Source organism: Nelumbo lutea, chromosome 8 (assembly GCF_056320005.1).
Source record: "Nelumbo lutea isolate HS-2025 chromosome 8, American lotus-T2T, whole genome shotgun sequence".
NCBI lineage: Eukaryota > Viridiplantae > Streptophyta > Magnoliopsida > Proteales > Nelumbonaceae > Nelumbo > Nelumbo lutea.
The window spans coordinates 33,309,873-33,330,806 of record NC_142691.1 but is presented as its reverse complement, the minus strand read 5'-3'; the positions used below and the strand labels follow the sequence as shown (position 1 = coordinate 33,330,806).

The 20,934-nt window shown below is 39.4% G+C and overlaps 1 protein-coding gene across 6 annotated transcripts in view; it reads left to right on the top strand.

Annotated features, from left to right (window-relative positions):
- The window catches only part of LOC148843754 (villin-4-like), a 62,861-nt gene extending 42,928 nt beyond the window's left edge, over window positions 1-19,933 (top strand). For all 6 annotated transcript variants that reach the window (XM_088957779.1, XM_088957775.1, XM_088957781.1 and 3 more), the window contains 4 exons: window positions 18,386-18,707; window positions 18,792-19,000; window positions 19,081-19,270; window positions 19,545-19,933. In XM_088957779.1, coding sequence (XP_088813905.1) covers window positions 18,386-18,707; window positions 18,792-19,000; window positions 19,081-19,194 — 645 coding nt within the window. In that variant the 3' untranslated portion in view covers window positions 19,195-19,270; window positions 19,545-19,933. The remainder of the gene's footprint in view (window positions 1-18,385; window positions 18,708-18,791; window positions 19,001-19,080; window positions 19,271-19,544) is intronic.
- The last annotated feature ends 1,001 nt before the right edge of the window (window positions 19,934-20,934 follow it).

Below are 20,934 nucleotides of genomic sequence, written 5' to 3'. Positions count from 1 at the left end.
CACCCCACGGGGTCTTTCCCCTTTGGAAAATCCACCAATTCCCAAGTTTGATTTTTGTGAAGAGCATTGATCTCCTCCTTCATGGCATCTTCCATTCGGGGCATTTTAAGGCTTCTGCAACGTTTCTGGGAACAGGGGTGCAATCAATTGCAGATAGGAAGGCTCGGTATGAGGGGCAAATGTGATCATAGGAGACAAAATGGGTAATGGGTATTAGTAGGTGCATGACCTGACTCCTTTCGTTGATCAATAGGAATGTCAAGGTCATCCACAGTAGTAATAGGGGTATCAGTAGGTGCAACAGGGATTGGACTTACCTCCTGGGAGTCTAACGGTGTTGGTTGCTCAATGTTTGGCTGCTCCACATCTCAATCACATTTCTGATCTCTACGACGTGTACATTGGAAGACACGAAAGGGAGCAAGGTCCGGAATAGAAGGAAGAGATACTTGGCGGACCAGAACCTGCTTCTCCTCTTCCATACTACTACTCTCCCCCTGAGGAGAAGCAGGGAAGAATGGCTCAGATTCAAAGAAGGACACATCCATAGACACAAAAAACTTATGACTAATGGGATCAAAGAACCAATACCCTTTTTGAGAGGAGGGATACCCCAGAAAGATACAAGGAATGGACCGAGGGTCTAACTTACCTTGAGATGGAGACAAATCATGGACAAAGGCACGACAACCAAAGACTCTCATGGGAATGGAAAATAAAGGGTACTGAGGGTACAATAGCTGATGAGGGGCCATGTAGTTCAACACTTTGGAGGGCATGCGATTGATGACATAAGCAACTGCAAGTATAGTATCCACCCAAAACCTTTTTGGAACATTGATGTGCAACATCATCCCGCGAGCTACCTCAAGGAGGTGTTTGTTTTTTCTTTGTGCAACACCATTTTGTTGTGGTGTTCTGGCACATGAGCTCCTATGAATAGATCCGTGGGAGACAAAGAACTCATTGAGCTCACCATGGAAGTATTCTTTTGCATTGTCAGATTGGAAGATCTGTATTTCAACATGGAACTGCGTAAATACCATCCTCTGGAAGTCTTTCACAATCTTTGGAACTTCGTCTCTACTACGCATAGGAAATACCCATGTATAGCGAGAGTAATCATCGATCAATGTGATAAAGTACTTATATCCGCCCTCAGAGATTACATTAGTAGGCCCCCATACATCAGAATACACAACATGAAAAGGAACACTTGATCTTTTAATACTTGAGTGAAAAGTTGTTCTACATTGTTTGCTTAACTGACATGTTTGACATTGGAACTCTGACACTGAACATGACTTAAATAAAACCGGAAACAAAGACTTTACTATTTCAAAAGAAACATAACGACTATGCCACAAAAAAATTTGACTCTTATTTGATCGACTATGTGACTGCGAGGATGACTCTGAGAGACCGACTTTGTTGTTGAGAATGTAGAGACCATCCACTAGGCTCCCTCTACCAATTGTCCTTCCAGAAGTTAGGTCCTGAAAAACACATGAGCTAAGAAAAAAGGTTACACTACAGTTTAAAGAGCTTGTGATACTACTAATTGAAAGCAAATTTATAGGAAGTTGAGGGACATGCAATACACAATTCAGGTTAAGGCCATGGGAAAGAGATATTGATCCTTGGCCTTTAATGGAGGAAAATGAGCCATCTGCAAGTCTCACTCTATCCCTTCCTGACAAAAGGCTATAAGTCTGAAACAAGTTCGACTTACCGGTCATGTGGTTGGAGGCCCTTGAGTCAATGATCCTGTCGGAGTAACATGGAATGCAAAATCCGTATTACCTGATGTAGATGCAAATGAAGTAGAGGGAGTACTAGTGACTGAGCTATCCATTTGTCGCAAAGCCCTACCATAAGGCTTTAGGTGTTCCCTGAAGGAATTCATTATATCTTCCTTGGGGTCGGAATTATTAAGGTGGTCTCGGGTGGTACCGACAACCTGAGTATCTTGGGTTGCCACATGGGTTTCCCGTGGATGTCCCAACATGTGTCACGTGTATGCCGTGAACGCCGACAATAGGTACAAAACAACTTGTCTTTATCATCAGTCTTCTTAGTGTCAATTTTCTTCCCCGTAGAGTTATTATTCATCGCAGCCAAAGCAACTTATTGCTCCCCCTCAGCTGTAACCATCACACTCCGCCTACTTTCTTTCGATTAAACAAGGGAGTATACCTCGTGAACCGACGACAACTCTTTGCTTCCTAGGATCTGAACCCTCAAAGGTTCATAGCCAGGGTTCAGTCTCAACAAGAAGGCAAGCACACGTTGCTGAGGGTCAATGTAACCCCCGATGAAGTTGATTCATAATTTGCCATAGAATACTGCTGAAAACAGTCCAAATCCCGCACAACTACACAACAGCCACAAGCAGAATACCAACCCTCAAGAAATTTACTTCTAGGATGTGAGGAAGAAAACAAGAAACTGCTGAAATCTACTCTGTGATGGTTCAATCATTAAACTAGCCCGATAATCAGTCCAACACAGCCAAGACAGACGTTACTATCAGTCCGACTAAAGCCCATACAGTCTAACTATCCAGTATCCAAACGAATGTATAGAACCAAGGAATAAGGCCTTCACACCATTGGCCAAAGAAAGACAAAAACAAGAACACACCTGCCCAGCACCTGTACAAAGGTGCCAACCAGAAATCGACTTCACAACATCGAACAGAGAAGAAAGGGAGTCTCTATCAGCATCGCCCTTCTTCGACTAGGGTTTCCTTGATATTACGACCAAGGAAGAACCCACAGGAGGTGCCGCTAGTAATCTGCTAGGGTTTCTCTGTCTTCCACGTCCAAGAATTTAAAGAAGGAAAAGAAAAGGCGAAGCAGGTTCCAAACAGGAGGGACCGAAATTCTTTTATAGCCCAAAAAATTTTTCTGATACCATGTAATCATTCATGGAGAGTGGGAGACAAGAGAGAGAAAGAGAAGGAAAGGGAGATACGATTGAGAGAAAAAGAAAAACAATCTTTGGCTGCCGCCAGTTCACTATTTATATTAACTTAATAAAAAAGAATAGAAATTTACAAGTATGCCCCTGGCGGCACACCCTAGAAACAAACTAATAAGGAGAAAAGGAAAAATAACTAACTGATAGTATCTTAAGAGGACAACCTACTAACAGCAACTATAAAGTAACAATTAAATAAGCCTTACAACACCCTCCATACACTCTCTTAATCGAAGGGTGTATGGGAAAAGAGAACAGAAAAAGTAGGAAGAAGAAACCTGCTCTGATACCAAGATGTAAATTAGTCCTGTAAAACTGATATAAACTTGGTAAAATTTAGAGATAAAGGAGGAAAAAATAGAGAACAACAACACAAAGGAAGAAGATGGAGAAAAGAAGAGGAAGAAGAAGAAGAGTTTGAGTGTCTCTTCCCTCCCTTCTCTAATCCTTTTGTTAAACTTCAATCTTAGGTTAATTACAAGTATGCCCTTAAGTGGGCAGCCAGCTAGTAACATAAAGAGAACAAACAAAAAAGAAATAACAGGCCCATAAGATAGGCCCATTCGCTAACAAATAAATAAATAACATACTACAAGAAAGATACCGGGGCGCATTCGGCCCAATCTCTCTATAACTTTGACTTTGTTTGAGAGTGATGCTAGTATTATTGGATCATCCTAGCCTATTGTTGGAGCACCTATTCCTACTTCAACTTTTGTACATTCGGGTGCAAGGGCTACTACCTATCATTCTTTGACTCTAGGTAACTCCAATTATTTTTGGATAGTAGATTTGGGTGCTTTGAGCATATGACTAGTATATCCTCTTTGTTCACCTTCTATTCTTTTATCCTCTAGCAAAGACCGAGTGTCCATTTCTAATGGCTCTCTTGTCCCTATTTTTGGCAAGAAGACATCAAGATGTTTGATGCCATTAACTTTTCCTTAGTACTACATGTTCCCAAGCATAGTACTAATTTATTTTCAATCAGTAGCCTTACCAAAAATTAGAATTGTTCAATAACTTTCTTTCCTAACCATTGTGTTTTCCAAGATTTGGTGACAAGGAAGGTGATTAGGACTAGCCATGAGGTGAATTAAACTTACTTGCTTGAGCACCTACCTAGAAGTAATAAAGGAATTGGAAAGTCTTTTGTTTCATAGTCTGTGACTCAAATTATATTTTGGCATAATCAATTGGGTTATTTATCTTTTGAGTCTTTGAAGAATCTTTTTCCTACTTTGTTTATGTTAGTTCAAGGGGTCTAATTTGAGGTGTGAGAGTTGTTAGCTTCCAAAAGATTGTAGATCAACTTATTCTTTGAATAATAAAAGAGGCATTATCCCTTTTAAAATTGTGCATATTGATGTTTGGGGGCCATATCATATTATCACTATGGGGTTATATAAATACTTATTTTTTGTTAATTATTATTCATGTTTCTCATGGGTTTATCTTATGCTTTCTCAAGACGTGGTTCTCACTTTGACCAATTTTTTCCATTAAATGGTTCTCACCCAATTTGGAGTTAGAATCAATATTCTTAGATCTGATAATGCGAAGGAGTACCTTGCTAAACCTTAGCCTCATACTTCCTTGAGTATGGGGTTATCCACCAGAGCACTTTTCCTCATAGCCCTCAGTAAAATGGAGTAACTGAGAGAAAAAACAAACATATCCTTGAAATTGCCAAAAGTATTATGTTGCATTCCAATGCCCCTACACGTTTTTTGAGGGGATGCCATTCGTACAATCATGTACTTGATAAATAGAGTTCCTTTTCGGATTTTGTGTATGGAATCCCCTTTTAGTCTATTGTATCCTAATAAAGATCAATTCACTATTCCTCTTAAGGCTTTTCGGTGCACCAGCTTTGTTTAGATTTTGGGACCTCATCATTCTAAGTTTGTTCCTACAGCTTCCAAGTGTGTATTCCTCATTAGTCTATTGTATCCATACTCTAGTTAGTTGCAGAAACTAGGGTTTCAAGAGAGAGAGAGAGAGAGAGAGAGAGAGAAGAGAAGAAAAGAAGAGGAAGAAGAAAGCCATGTGTTAAGAGGTGTGTGAAGTTCACTGTTCACACCCTCAAAAGTTCACTTCATAATTAAAATATAATAATTACAAGAAGGCCCCTATTTGGGTGCCCAAATATAGAGAGAGTATAAGAAAGGAGAAAATGACCAAAAACACCCCTGTCTAACCCTTCTCAACACTCCCCTTCAAGCTGAGCATATACGTCAATCATGCCCAGCTTGGCAACTTAGCAAACTTTGGATGGTGAACACCTTTAGTGAGGCAATCAGCTAGTTGGTGTTTTGGCCTTACAAAAGGAAGGCAAATCTCTTCGCTGGCAATTCTTTCTCAAATGAAGTGTCTATCCATCTCAATATGCTTTGTACGATCATGTTGGATAGGATTGTGAGCAATATTTATGGCTACTTGATTGTCACAATATAGTCTCATTGGAACATCTACTTGGATGCCCATCTCATTGGAACCAAAGTAGTTCAGACTCTCCATGAGCCATTGCCCTGTACTCTGCCTCAGCACTAGATCGAGCAACCACAGATTGTTTCTTACTTCTCTAGGAAATCACATTGCCTCCAACTAAGATATAATAACCGGATGTAGATTTTCTATCATCGAGGGACCCTGCCTAATCAGCATTTGTGTAAGCCTCAATCTTTAGATGGTTGCGGTTGGAATACAACATCCCTTTGCCAGGGGGTCCTTTCAAGTAGGCTAAAATTTTGTTAACTGCCTGCATATGAGATGTCTTGGGTTCATCCATATATTGGCTAACCACTCCAGCAAAATAGGAAATGTCAAGTCTAGTCAAACAAAGATACAAAAGGCATCCCACCAATCTCTAATATACCCCCTTGTCTGGAAGAACTTTTTCAGTATAATTCAACTTGTGGTTCGGATCAATTGGAGTTTCTATAGGCTTACACCCTAATTTCCCAATCTCATGAAGCAAATCAAGTACATATTTCCTTTGTGACAGAAAATCCCCTTCTTTGATCTTGCAACTTCAATGTTAAGAAAGTATCGGAGATCACCAAGGTCCTTAATCTCAAATTCAGAAGCAAGGAATGACTTTAACTGAGAGATACCTATGATATCATCACCTATCACAACAATGTCATCAACATATACTATCAATGTTGTTACTTTACCATCAACTCTTCTAATAAATAAGGTGTGGTCAGCTTGAGATTGAGAAAAACCAATCTTTAAGGTGGCATTCTGAACCTGTCAAACCATGCTCTTGGAGACTGTTTTAGCCCATACAAAGGCTTCTTCAAGCAGCACACTTTTCCATCACTGTTAGGGAAACTTACCCTAGGTGGTAAGTCCATATACATTTCCTCTTGTAAGTCCCCATTAAGGAAGGTGTTCTTTACATCCATTTGATATAAAGGCCATGAGTAATGGGCGGTAAGAGACATGATCACACAAATAGAGTTCATTTTAGCAATTGGAGCAAAGGTTTCCAAATAATCAATGCCATAAGTCTGAGTGTATCATTTGGATACAAGCTGAGCTTTGTATCTTTCAATTGAGCCATCTACCTTGTGCTTAACAGTATAAACCCACTTACACCCAACAGGAATCTTATCTTTAGGGCAAGGAACAACCTCCCAAGTCTGGTTCTTTATCAAGGCTTACATTTCTTGGTTCATAGCTTCCTTCCAATTGGGGCACTGCATTGTCTCTATAATACTACGAGGGATGGAAACAAAAGAGATAGCAGAAATGTAGGCACAATAGGAAGGGGAGAGAGCATCATAAGACATATAGTTAGTGATAGGATACTTGCTACATGTCCTCTTCCCTTTTCAAATGGCAATAGGAAGATCAATGTCAGAATCAATAATAGGATTGTCAGGAGGTTTAAGATTACCTAAGTCTGGGAAATCAGATTGTGATGGGCATTTTGCTTCAGGAGCCACCCTCTTACTATGCCTGATGAAAAACTGCTGCTAGGACTGAAGTCGATACATAGGAGGAGGAGGAGGAGGAGAAGGAACATAGGTAGGAAAAGGAAGGTAGAAGGGAATTCGATCTTCACCTGCATTCCCCCCACCCCAGAAGAGAGAAGGACGGGATGACTGGAAAAAGGAAGATGATTAAAAAAGGTAACATCCTTAGAGACAATATCTCTTTCCAGAGAGCATCAAAGCATCTATAGCCTTTTTGGACTAGAGAGTAACTAAGGAATACACACTTAACGGATTTAGGATCAAACTTGCACTGGGAAGGACTCATATCTTGAACAAAACAAACACAACAGTAGAAATCTGCTGAATTAAAAAATATGAAAGAAAGTAGTTTCTTGAAGAGAGAAGGAAGAGAGAAGGAGAAGAAAAGAAGGAGAGAAGTTAAAAGAAAAGAGAGCAATAATCTAGTCGCCCCCTTCACTTATTATTTATACTAAAATAATAGAACAGTACAAAGACAACTATGTCCTTATAGGGCGGAAAAACATAAAACAGCATATATAACACTCAAAAAACATAATAAAATTTGGACTCACATAACTACTGTGGTCACCACCTCCTATCTGACAACTAACATAAAACATCTACTCAGAAAAAACATCATAAAACTAATTAATCTTCAACACTTCCCCTCAAGTTGGGAGAAAATGTCACACATTCCCAACTTGCGTAGATCATGTTCAAGCTTGTTCCTTGCCACCCCTTTAGTGAGAACATCAGCTAGCTACAACTCTGAAGAGACATAAGGTAAACAAACTTTTCCAGTTGTTACCCTTTCTCTTATAAAGTGTCTATCAACTTCAATGTGTTTCGTCCTATCATGCTGAATTGGATTGTGGGCAATATTGATTGCAGCCTGATTGTCACAGTATAACATCATATGTTCCTCTACTTTCACCCCAATCTCACTCAAAAGAGATCTAACCCAAAGAAGTTCTAAGACACCATGAGCCACGGATCTATACTCAGCCTCTGCACTTGACCTTGCCACTACCGCTTGCTTCTTACTCTTCTAGGAGATCAAGTTTCCACCTATAAAGGTACACACTCTTGATGTAGACCTCCTGTCATCTAAGCATCCTGCCCAATTTGCATCTGTATAGGATTCTAGCTTCATATTCTCATGATTTGAGAAAAGAATGCCTCTGCCAGAGTGCTTTTTCAGATATGCAAGTATTCTCTCAATAGCTTCCCAGTGCTGAACCTGAGGTGCATGCATGTACTGACTCACAACACTGACAACATAAGAAATATCTGGTCGTGTCATACACAAATACAGCAGTCAGCCTACCATTCTTTGATATCTCCCCACATCCTTTACCAATTCACCATCCACACCATTAATTTTGTGATTTGGATTAATAGAAGTGTCTGTTGGTTTGGTCCCCAGCCTCCCAGTCTCTCATAGTAGGTGAAGAACACACTTTCTCTGTGAAATGAAGATCCAATGCTTGGATCTTCCAAATTCAATCCCTAAGAAGTATTTGAGCTCATCAAGATCTTTGATCTCAAATTCTTGTTGCAATGATTTTTTGAGATCATCAATCTCCTCCAGATCATTTCCTGTCACCACTATATCATCCGCATACACAATCAGAATTGACACTAAAGCATCTCTCCTCTTCACATAGAGGGTGTTTATCAGACTATGTGTGTATCCAAAACAGATGAGTGCCCCTTTGAACTTGTCAAACCAAGCCCTAGGTGACTGTTTCAGTCCATACAGAGTTTTTCTAAGTCTGCACACCTTTCATTCACCAACATTTTCATAAAAGCCTGCTGGAATGTCCATATATACCTCCTCCTATAAGTCACCATTGAGGAAAGCATTTTTGACATCAAGCTGGAACAAGGGCCATGAATAGGTAACTGCTAGAGGTAAAAGGATATGAACTGAATTCATCTTAGCTACTGGTGCAAAGGTTTCCAGATAATCAATACCATAGGTCTGAGTATACCCTTTTGCTACCAACCTTGCCTTGTACCTCTTTATCTTGCCATCGGCCTTATACTTCACTATGAATACCCACCGACATCCGACTGTCTCCTTGTCTGGGGGGAGATCAACTATTTCCCAAGTTTGGTTTTTGACCAAAGCATCCATCTCATCTTGCATGGTTGTTTTCCACTCAGGTTTGGAGAGAGCCTCAGTAGCATTCCTGGGTATAGACACAGAATCCAGGGAAGAAAGAAAAGCACGGTAGGAGGGTGATAAGGCATTGTAGGAAAGATGGTGTGAAATGCAGTGGGTTGTACACTTTCTCTTCCCCTTACGAAGTGCAATGGGAAGATCAAGGTCAGTGGGATCAACTGCAACAATGGTGTTAGGGACAGAAACATTATCATCAGAAAACATAACAGACTTAAGAGGAATACCTGGAACTGTATCCGCCAAATCTGGAGTTTCAGAAGGACTGATAGAGAGTGGTGTAGGTCGAGGATGTGTGGAGTCAACCATCATTTTCCGACGCTGATATTGCTGTGAGGCTGCCCGTAGTGGCTCAGGTAATGAAACAGGAGGTGCAGGTGGTAGCTGAACTGATGTAGATGCTGGCTGAACTAATGGAGGCACCACAGAAACAGGAAGAGGAACAGATTGTGAGTTCTCCTCCCCAAAACTCTCCCCCTGAGGAGAACCACTCGAGAAGAAGAATGTGGATTCTAAAAAGGTAATATCCATAGTGATAAATCTGCTCCTCGACACTGGGTCATAACAACAATACCCCTTTTGGTTTTGAGCATACCCAAGAAAAACACATTTCTTGGCCTTAGGATCCAATTTCTTGCGATGAGGGCCAAGAATGTGAACAAAAGAAACATAACCAAAAACCCTCAAAGGTATATGAAATATCTCTCCATCTGGAAAAAGGAGTCTAAATGGCACCTTAAACCCCAAAGTCCGTGAAGGAACACGGTTAATCACATGTACGGCTGTAAGAACTGCATCTCCCCAAAATTGCACAGGAAATGAAGCACACACCATAAGATTCCTTGCCACCTCTCCATTGTGTTTGTTTTTCCTCTCCGCAACTCCATTTTGTTGGTGGTGTATATGCACAACTGCTCTGATGAACTACACTATGTTTAAGAGATACGTGGTTAGGTCCTTCTCAAAGTACTCTCTAGGATTATCTGATCTAAAAACCTTAGTTCTCACTCCAAATTGTGTGAGAACCATCTGGTGGAATTGTCGTACTAAGTAGGAACCTCATCACGTGATTTCATCAAATATATCCAAGAATGTCGTGTATAATCATCCACAAACAAGAGAAAGTAACGGAATCTTCCCATGGAAGGGATTTGATATGGCTCCCATACATCAGTGTTCACAATATTAAAAGCATAAGTATTTATTTTATTACTTGGTTTAAAAGATTGTCTATAATGCTTTCCTAACCGACAACTCTCACACTCCAAAGTAGATAATTGAACAAACTCAAACAACTTTGGGAAAAGACATTAAGAACTAAAAGGAAGATGTCCGAAGCGGTTGTGCCAAAGCATAATCTGGTTTACTGACTCTGACCCACTACTACTGCTGCTACTAACATGATGGGCTTGATGTCTCGGAATCTTATCCAGAAAGTAGACTCCATTCACCTCACGACCACTCCCAATCATCTTCTTTGACTCCTGATCCTACAAAACACAATTACCAGGAAGAAAGGTCACAAAACAATTCAATTTTTTTGTCAAAGAACTAACAGACAGTAGGTTGGTATGAAGTCTAGGGACATGTAAAACAGATGACAGAGTTATATCATTGGTCACTCTAATTGTCTCCTTCCCAGCAATGGTCATATGTGAACCATCTGCTGTACCAGAGCACGACTGATAGGAACTGAAAATGGTAAGGGCATTAGTCATATGCTCAGGTGCTCCTGAGTCTATAATCTAGGGAGGTTCCTCCTTACCTGAAGTGGATGCAAGATTCACAGTTGCATATGAACTACCTGTATGTGCAAAGGAAGTGTGTAGTTGTCTCCTGTAGTGGCTACATTTGCATTTCTCTTCTTGTTTCTTATTCGAGCAGGCATAAGATTTGGATGAAGCTTCCAACAAGTGTTCCCCGATATGCTTAGGCTTCTTGCAATAATCACACACCAAGTCCTTATCTTCCCTTCTAGTCTCACTACTTCCCCTATCTCGATTCGGCTTAGGTTTTGTTGTACCAACCATAGTCGGCTGGTCAATCCCAGGCTGTCTCAGCATTACATTCCTCCTACTCTCCTCTCCAGAGACAAAAGCATAGGCTTGAGAGAGTGTCGCACCCTCCCTAGAAAGAATATGCTGCCTAGCAATGCCAAATTCAGAGTTCAGCCCTGCCAAGAACTCAAAAACCCTATTCCTCTCTACCAGTTTGTGATAAGTCGCTGCATCATATATACTTTCCTATACCACAGTTTCTAAGTGATCTATTTCCTGCATAGGGTTTTTAGCATGGAGAAATACATAGCAAGAGGTTTTTCTCCCTATTACATACTTATCACCTGATTTCTTAACTGGTAGGTTCTGGCTTCATTTTGCTTTTGAGAGTAGGTTTCAGTCACTCTATCCCAAATCTCCTTAGCAGTATTAGCCCATAGGAAATATTTTGCAATATGAGGTAACATAGAATTACACAGTCAAGACATTACCATGTAATTCTCTTGCACCCATCGGGAAGAGTCTGTATCAGCTTTCTTCTCCTCCCCAGTGAGATACCCTAATTTTCCACGAGCACCAATAGCCATCTTAGCTGATTGTGCCCACTCCAAATAATTTATACCATCAAGTTTTACTGTAGTAATGATCCCAAAACCAAAAATATCATTACTACCTCCAGCACCCAGTCTCACAATACCGGTAGATTTCATCTCGGTATTCCAACTCTCCATTTTACTTCAAACAGTTCAACAGTAAGAAAAAATAGATTGGAGACCTTCAAAAAATAATTTAATACCACACACACAGAAACCAACTCTTCCGGAAGAAGAAAACCCTAACTGGAGGGAATTCTCTCTCCTCCCCACGCCTTCCAATAGTGAGAAAAGTGAATCGATCACTCTGAGAGCCCTAGAAAATTTCATAAACAAAACCGCCCTCTTCAGAAAATCAAAAGAAAACTAACAATACCTCGGCGCCCAAGATCAGATCAAAAACAAAGAGTCCAACTTTTCTAGGACTCTTCCCCATACTCCAGTTCTTCTTGATTTTGATGTCAAATAGTAGATCACCTTCTTGATGTCTAGATCCCACCAAAAACTCCAAGAATTGGCAATCTATAGGAGATCGATAAGCCCTTTACTACTTCATGCAGTCGGCTGATTTAGGGCTGCATGAGAATGCTTCAAAAAATCCTAGTCGATGCTATGATACCAAGTAGAAATCTGCTGAATTAAAAAATATGAAAGAAAAGAGAAATAATCTGGCTGCCCCCACCTCCTATCTAACAACTAACGTAAAACATCTACTCAGAAAAACATCATAAAACTGATTAATCTTCAACAACAACCAAAGACCTTAAGGGGTAGATTAAAAGGAGGTTCATCAAGGAAGAGTAGTTGATGAGGAGAGTGAAGGTTAAGGAAACTTGATGGGAGTTTGTTAATGAGATATACACTGTCTCAATAGCGTCACCTCAGAAACGAGTTGGAACATGAGTTTGGAACAATAAGCCTTGAGCAACTTCAACAACATGCCTGTTTTTTCTTCAAGCCACCCCATTTTGTTGTGGAGTATGAGTACATGAACTTTGGTGAATAGTCCCCCTGTCTTCAAGAAATCTATGCAAGTGATGTTCAAAGTATTCCTTCGAATTGTCAAATCTTATTATCTTGACTCTTTTCTCAAACTGTGTCTCAACAATATTCATAAAGTTTTGAACAATCATAGGAACTTCATCTCTACTTTTCATCAAGTAAAGCCATGTATATTGACTGTAGTCATCAATGAAGAGAATGAAATATCTGTACCCCTCCATACAGGGGATAACATATGGGCCCCAAACATCAATATGGATCACATGGAAAGCAACATTACTTATTTTACTGCTTGCAGAATGTGTTTCTACATTGTTTGGATAAATGACAAACTTCACATTCAAAATTCAATTTGGACACAATCAAACAAGTTTGGAAATAAAAGTTTGACAGAATTGACAGACATATAACCAAGGCGGCAATGCCATAATTTCAAAAGACTCATTTTCTCATTGGAACAAGACTCAATCTGGCTTGACAATCCATGCTCTGAAGGTCCATCCAAGAGGTAGACTCCATCCACTTCATGCCCACTTCCAATTGCCTTCCCCGTGCTCCGGTCCTGAAAAACACAATGGGTGGGAAAAAAGGTCACTGAGCAATTGTGGGATTTTGTTAGAGAACTAACAGACAATAAATTTTTTTGTTGTTGGGACACATGTAGAACAAAGTCAAGAGAAATGTTATTAGTGTTTCTGACTTCACTCTGACCCAAGATTAGGTTAAGATCCATTTAGTAATCTTGCCCTTCCCTAGGGTTAACTTATATGAGGTAAAATGTAAAGGCATAAAGGAGGTGGAACAAGCAAGTGCAGTACCTGTCTTGGCATATGAACTAGATAGATTACTAAGTCCAAAACCAGATGATGAGGATATACCACCCTTCTCTAGTTGCAACAATATATTCTTGGGTTTGTCCATCACATTAGCAGAGTTAAGCACATCCAAGGGTTGAACATCATTACCAACTGTAGCCAAGTGAGCATTGTTGTCCTTCTTCCCAGTTTTGTACTTCCCCGGTTTTAGATGAGGTTAAGCTTTCAACACCTTTCTTTAGTGTGTATTGGCTTCTTTCAGTACTCACAAATAACATCCTCGACCTTCTCTACAATGGGATGTTTTCTAGTATTTTGCTTGGGTCGAGATGACATAAAGGCAAAATGATCACTCACAGAGGATTCCATCATGACGGTTCTTCGGCTTTCTTCCCCTTGTACAAGAGAGTTAGCAATAGCAAGAGAAACAATGCCTGCACTAAGAATGTATTGTCTGATGAAATCAAACTCTAGGTTCAAGCCAGCCAAAAAATCAAAGACTCTATTCTCCTTTACGTACTTCCGATACTGTTCACCATCTTTAGGGTCCTTCCAAACTAGAGCTTTCAAGTGATCCATTTCTTCCCAGATAGACTATAGAGAAGAGAAATACATAGCAAAAGATCTCTTCCCCTGGCGCATATTGCAAGCTTCCCTCCGAAGCTGATACACTTAGTAGTATTGTTAACTTGAGAATAAGTAGCAACTACCCTATCCCAGATATCCTTAGCAGATAGAAGAAACATGCAATTTCAGGCAATATGAAGTTGCATTGAGCAAATCAACCATGACATAACAAGGGAGTTGTCTTGTTCCCACCTTGCAAATTTTGGGTCTTCAGGACTCGGCATCACTTCCTTTCCTGTGATGAATCCCAGTTTACCCCTCCCAGTAATGATAAGTTTAGCAGACTAAGACCACTCTAAAAAATTAGTTCCATCTAGTTTAACAGTAGTTATCATACCACTGAAAATATCTGCAGTTCTTGGGAGTACACCGGGAACCATCTGAAAATCCTTAGATGATTTCATATTCTAACAAGACACCTTTTCGCCAACCAAAAAGGACCTCCAACACTTCAACCGAGGTTTCAAACCCAAAAACAAGTTACCCACGGTTAAGAACTAAAGGAAGACCCAAAAAACTAGGTTGGCAGCAAAAATAGAGGGAGAAAAAAATCTCCCAAAGATCACACAGTGCTCAGAAAATTACGGGACCACTTCCCGTCAATACCAAATTGAAAACGACCTGAATGATCTAGGTTTTACAGCAAAAAGAAATCATTAAACCTGCTGTACATGGCTCGACATCAGATCTGGAATTTCTGCGATTTTTTCCTTGAAAAATCCACCAAAAATCATAGAAGTTACATATAACGACAAGAGTCATACCGTAATTTTTTTAAAATCAGGGCAAATCAAACTATGCTGGTTTCATAGACTGCTGCTGACACCTGTATGGACTGCTGATGTCATCCGGTGGTGGTCTGACATTAGCAGTTCGCCTCTGGGTAAGAGATCAGCAGAAAACTAACTTCCAGATGCTTCTACCCATTCTGATACCAAGTTGCAGAAACTAGGGTTTCAAGAGAGAGAAAGAAAGAAGAGAAGAAAAGAAGAAGAGGAAGAAGAAAGCAATGTGTCAAGAGGTGTGTGAAGTTCACTGTTCGCACCCTCAAAAGTTCACTTTATAATTGAAAATTAATAATTACAAGAAGGCCCCTATCTGGGTGCCCAAATACAGAGAGTATAAGAAAGGAGAAAATGACCAAAAACACCCTTGTCTAACCATTCTCAACATAGTTCTCGTTTTGTATCTATGGACATTACTTTTTTGAAGATGTCCCTTATTGTCCTAGGGTTTCAGCTTAGAGGGAGAGTGGTGAAAGGGGTGTTTTTGGTTCAGATGTCCCTTTGATTATTCCAACCACTAAAGGGGAGTTGTGTAGTGAGGGGAATTGTGAGAAGTATAAGGATTACGAGTGTTTCATAGGAGTTAGAGGCAGGTTGATTTTGGTTGTTGTGATCAGCCCAAATCAATTCCAATTTCCTCTACATTGCCAAAATTAGGTACTACTGCTGCTAGTTCCTTCATCCACAAATGACATTGCTACCTTACCTCCTAGCCCCTCACCCATAGCCATTGGGCCTTTACAATCACTAGATCTTGACCTCTGTATTGTTGTTCGCAAAGAAAAGTGTCGTTACACTACTTCCACTGCCTACTACATTTCCCAGTTCCTATCTTATAACCATCTTTTGCCATCTTATAAATCCTATTTCACATCAATTTCTGCTATCTCCATTCCCAAAAAATGTACAGAAAACCCTATTAGGCCTCGAGCAAAAATGGATGCCCTCATTAAAATTAAGACTTGGGAATTGGTGGATCAAACAAAAGGAAAGAAACTAGTTCAATGCAAATGAGTGTTTACAGTAAAGTATAATGTAGATGGCTTCATGGAAAGGTGCAAGGCATGATTGGTTGCAAAGGGATACACATAGACTTATGGCAGGAATTACTTGGAGACCTTTTTCCTAGTTGCCAAGATGAATACTCTCAGAGTGCTGTTGTCCCTCATTAGGTTCTCATGGCTATTATTTCCAATGTACATACAAGAATACTTTTCTTAATGGTGATCTATAGGAGGAGGTTTATAAGGAGTTTCCCCTGGGTTTTATGACACAAATGAAGGGAAGATGGTTTGCAAGTTAAAGAAAGCATTATATGGTCTAAAACAATCTTCGAGACATGGTTTGACAAGTTTAGACTTGCTTTGGAAAGATTTGGTTATGTATAGACTCAATCAAATCACACTCCATTTATTAAGAAGAATGGGTCTTCCTTGACTCTCCTTGTTGTGTATGTAGATGACATTGTAGTGATAGGTAATAATACTGGTGAGATTAATTCCCTTAAGTAGCTTCTCAACAAAGAGTTTGAAGTGAATGATTTGTGTGATTTGTGATATTTCCTAGGAATTGAGGTGGCCCAGTCCAAGAATGGTATTTTATTTCCTCGGGGACGTATGTCCTTGATCTTCTAAAGGAAACTAAGAAATTAGGAGTTAAACCTATTGGCACACTGATTGAATTGAATCACAAGATTAGTGCAAAGGGTGTGAGCTTCTTGAAGACAAAGCCATGCATCAACGTCTTATAGGAAAGCTTTTATTATCTTTATCTAACATGCCTTGACATTACCTATGTTGTCAATGTTAGTCAATACATGAATTCTCCTAGAACCACCTACCTTCTTTCAGTAGAGAGGATTCTTGCCTACTTGAAGAGGTGTCCAAGCCGGGGTATCCTTTTTAAGGATAATGGTCATATGAAGATAGAAGTGTACATTGATGCTAATTGGGCCAAATGTTTTGATGATAGGAGGTCCACTGTAGGGGGTTATGCTTTTGTTGGAGAGAAGTTTGTGTCTTGGAGGAGTAAGAAACAGAATGTTGTTGCCCATTCAAGTTTTAAAGAGGTGTATAGGTATATGTCTCACAAAATGGATAAGGCATTATGGTTGTGATCCTTTATTGAAGAGTTAGGTATTGAGTATGAAAGGCCTTTGATATTGTATTGTGACAACCAAGCTGCCATTAGAATTGCCCACAACCCAATACAGCATATTAGAACAAAGCATATTAAGGTGGGTTGGCATTTTATCAAAGAGAGAAAGTTGCCACTTAGGAAGTGTGTCTGCCATATATTGCCTCTGACATGTTGCTTGCTGATCTCTTCACCAAAGTAGCCACTAAAGTCTAGTTGGAGATAGATTTACTCAAGTTAGGAATCACCAATATCTATTCCCAACTTGAGGGAGAGTGTAGAGATATAATAGATCAATTTTGGTCTATTATTTAAGTGTGGTCCCATGTTCTTTTTAAACTCATTTATTGCTGTTTTACTATTCTATTATTTGTTTTTCTTTATCTTATAGGCGACCGGGGTATAACAATCATTGTAACTTATTTTTAATTTTTCATATAAATAGTAATGAGTGGGGTGGCAGAACCAGCTCCGTTTACCTCTCCTTTGTTTCTTGTCTCATTTTTCTCTTCTGCTTCTTCTCTTCTCCTTTATTTTTCTTTGCTGTTTTCTTGTCTAAACCTAATCTGCTATCAGCTATTTCAGCCACATCTCATATTTACGAATTCGTATTAGCTGAATGTATTAGCTGTGTAGCAGGCTGTGGAACCAATGATAATGCCCCACGCCAGTGATAAATTACATGGGCCCACAGTAAAAGGTTACATGGTTGTGGGCCCCATGTATATGACTGGTGTAGAGCATTATTATTGGTTCCACAGCAGCACAGCCTTCTGACCAGCTATTGCGTTCTTGTTAACCTATCTCCATATTTACAAGGTTTCACAATAACAGGTTATTATCAGGAACTATTTCATCGTAATTCATTTCTACTCCTTTTCTGAACCCTTAGAATGGATTATGAATTATGGAAAACCATTTCAGATGATCTAAGTTTTGAAAAGTGGTGGTCCTAATTTTTCATCTTATTTGTAACTTCTATAGCAATCGCTTCAGCTGTTCTGATGAAAAAAAAAGGATGCAAGAATTCAAACCTTCAATACTCTGAGGAAAGATAGAAATCATGTTGACCAATAGTCTAATTGGTAATATTGAAGTATTAATTTAGAACTTAAACAACAAAGCTTTCAGTTCAAAGACTGTTCTCTAGCATCTGTTAAATGTTGTTTATACCTTAATAACATTTAAGCTATTTTTATTTTTTACAATCTATATGCAATTTCTTTGATTTTCATAATAAAGTTAGTATTCTGTTCAAAATAAATTTTCTGATTAATTGTCTTTGGCATGACCAGAAGCCCAAGAGGAGAACACCAGTATCATACGGTGGAAGGTCTAGTGTGACAGAAAAATCACAGCGGTCCAGAAGCATGTCTTTTAGTCCTGATCGTGTTCGTGTGAGAGGCAGATCTCCAGCTTTCAATGCACTCGCTGCTAACTTTGAGAACCCAAGTACCAGAAACCTTTCAACTCCACCTCCTGTGGTTAGAAAGCTCTATCCGAAGTCTGTGACCCCCGAGTCATCAAAACTGGCTTCAAGATCAGCAGCAATAGCAGCCCTTACTGCAACTTTTGAACAGCCAGTCCGTGAAAACATTGCATCCCACACTCCTAAAGGTATATAATACTGGCATGATAAATTGACCAGAGAATATTTATTCCTATCATGGAATTTGAAATATTATTGTCTTGTGGATGAAGCGAGCCCTGAATCTTACCAAACAAAACCAGATAGCAACATTAAGGATAACAGCAATTCCATGAGCAGTAGAATTGAAGCTTTAACCATAGAGGAAGATGTGAAGGAGGGTGAAGCTGAAGATGAGGAGGGACTTCTGATATATCCCTATGAACGCCTTAAAATATCATCAACAGATCCTGTTACAGATATTGATGTCACCAAGAGAGAGGTAAAATTTTTAAGATATGCCATCGTAAATTGAGGTGTCCACCATGCAAATTCTAAGGTTCTGGAATTGGATGCATGCAGACTTACCTATCTTCACAAGAGTTCCGGGAGAAATTCGAGATGACAAAGGATGCTTTCTATAAGTTACCCAAATGGAAGCAGAATAAGCTTAAAATGGCTCTCGAGTTGTTCTGAGTTTACTTACCATCACCATTTCTCTTCAGATTCCTGTAATAAAGATGCAGATGGATGAATGCATGCTTGTGAAGTTGTAGGGTTTTTTTTCTCCGTCTTATTATTTATGCAAATTTTGTGCTACAGAAACATTTTCAGCAGTTTACAGTGATCTCATGTTGCAATATTTATAGCCCTAGTACACAAGATTTTACATCCCTTTGATGATTTCTTTGTACCAGTGCTTTGAGACATGTTTCTGTATTGTAGAATTTCTCTATTAGTTATTTTATACTTAACCTTTTACTTTGATTCTTATTGTAGATTAGATTCCTGAAATTTAATTTAATTGCTTGCTTTGTCTCTTGCAGGGAGGATGCAAATTGTTAGGCGTGGAGGGGTGGGCATCAGTGCATTTTTAGCTGCTTCTGCTCCCCAGAAGCGTGTTTTAGGACAGTTGCCAGGTTTTGCCATTTTTGTTTGTTGCTTGTCCAGGCTTTTTCTTCTTTTTTTTTCCGAGTGATATGCTTGGTATTCTTTAAGGTCCAGATTGGTTCTGAGCTTGCATTTTTGTTTCTTTGATTTTTTTATTCAAAAATTGTTTCTACCTGAGAGATCATAGGGCTTGTTATTGCAGACCACTTAGATTGTTGTCTTGCATAACCAACTATGGAAGGTGGTGTGTACAGCAGTGTAAAATCATTTGATGCAAATACCAGCAGTGTCCATTTCTCCCATAATAAAGTCTTTTTTTCCTTTATTTTATTTCTTTCTAAATAGGTTTCTTTGTCTGTTTTCCTGTTTTTCCTTTTATTTTTCTTTTTTCCTTCATTATTATTATTATGATGGGGGAAAAGGGCAGTAAACAATGAGTTCATGCAATTCCTGAGGAGTTAGAATATGCCTTTAGACGGATCCCACCTTCTTTATTGGGCAAAGAAATCCATGAATTGCCTAAACTCGTTTACTAGCACTACTCAGGTATCTGTATCCTGGAAGAACCAAAGGTTAGAAAGGATCATTCAGATCTTATCCATTGGAGTCTGAACATTTATACTACTTTCACTGATCTTATAAGAGAGCCGGAGAGCATCTACTGTTAAATTCGTTTTCATCTTGTTTAGATGTTCGAACTCTGTTGATAGCCATTGGCTATTTTGTTGATTTCTGTTTCTATATGTCTGTAGTCCGTTGATTACCGATTGATTCTCTCTTCAGGATCTGAACAAAGAGATTGAAAAAAATGTGGTATTACAGATGATGAAATTGTCGTTTGGAGATGTGGACAGAAAGCTTGCATTGGTTTCTAAGATTTTACCTTTAAAATTTTAAAAAGGCTAGCTATAACCTAATGTTTCCCAGCCATCTGATGTCTTGGGAGTGGTAGGCTGGATGGGTCCTAACCTGCGGCACTTTTTTTTTCCAACACTGTCCCAACAGATCATTGCAGCTGCACATCGGGAACATCTCCCTTATCATTGGAGATGCTTCTGATGTGCCACTGTAATGGTTTGTTGGGACAGGGTTGGGAGTGTTGGTGGCCACACATCTCTCAATTCATAATAGAGATGTGTGGCTTCAATTCACGGCGGGTAGAGAGTGGGTAGGAAAAGTGAGTAGGAAATCCCGAGTGATTATGAATTTTCTATAACAGCGTTTATAAGCTTTTAAGTTTTTAAATCACCTATTCTGGGTTTTTCTGTTGTGTATCACCTTAAAAATAGAAAATAAAGAAAATACTTAATTGATCACTAAAATTAG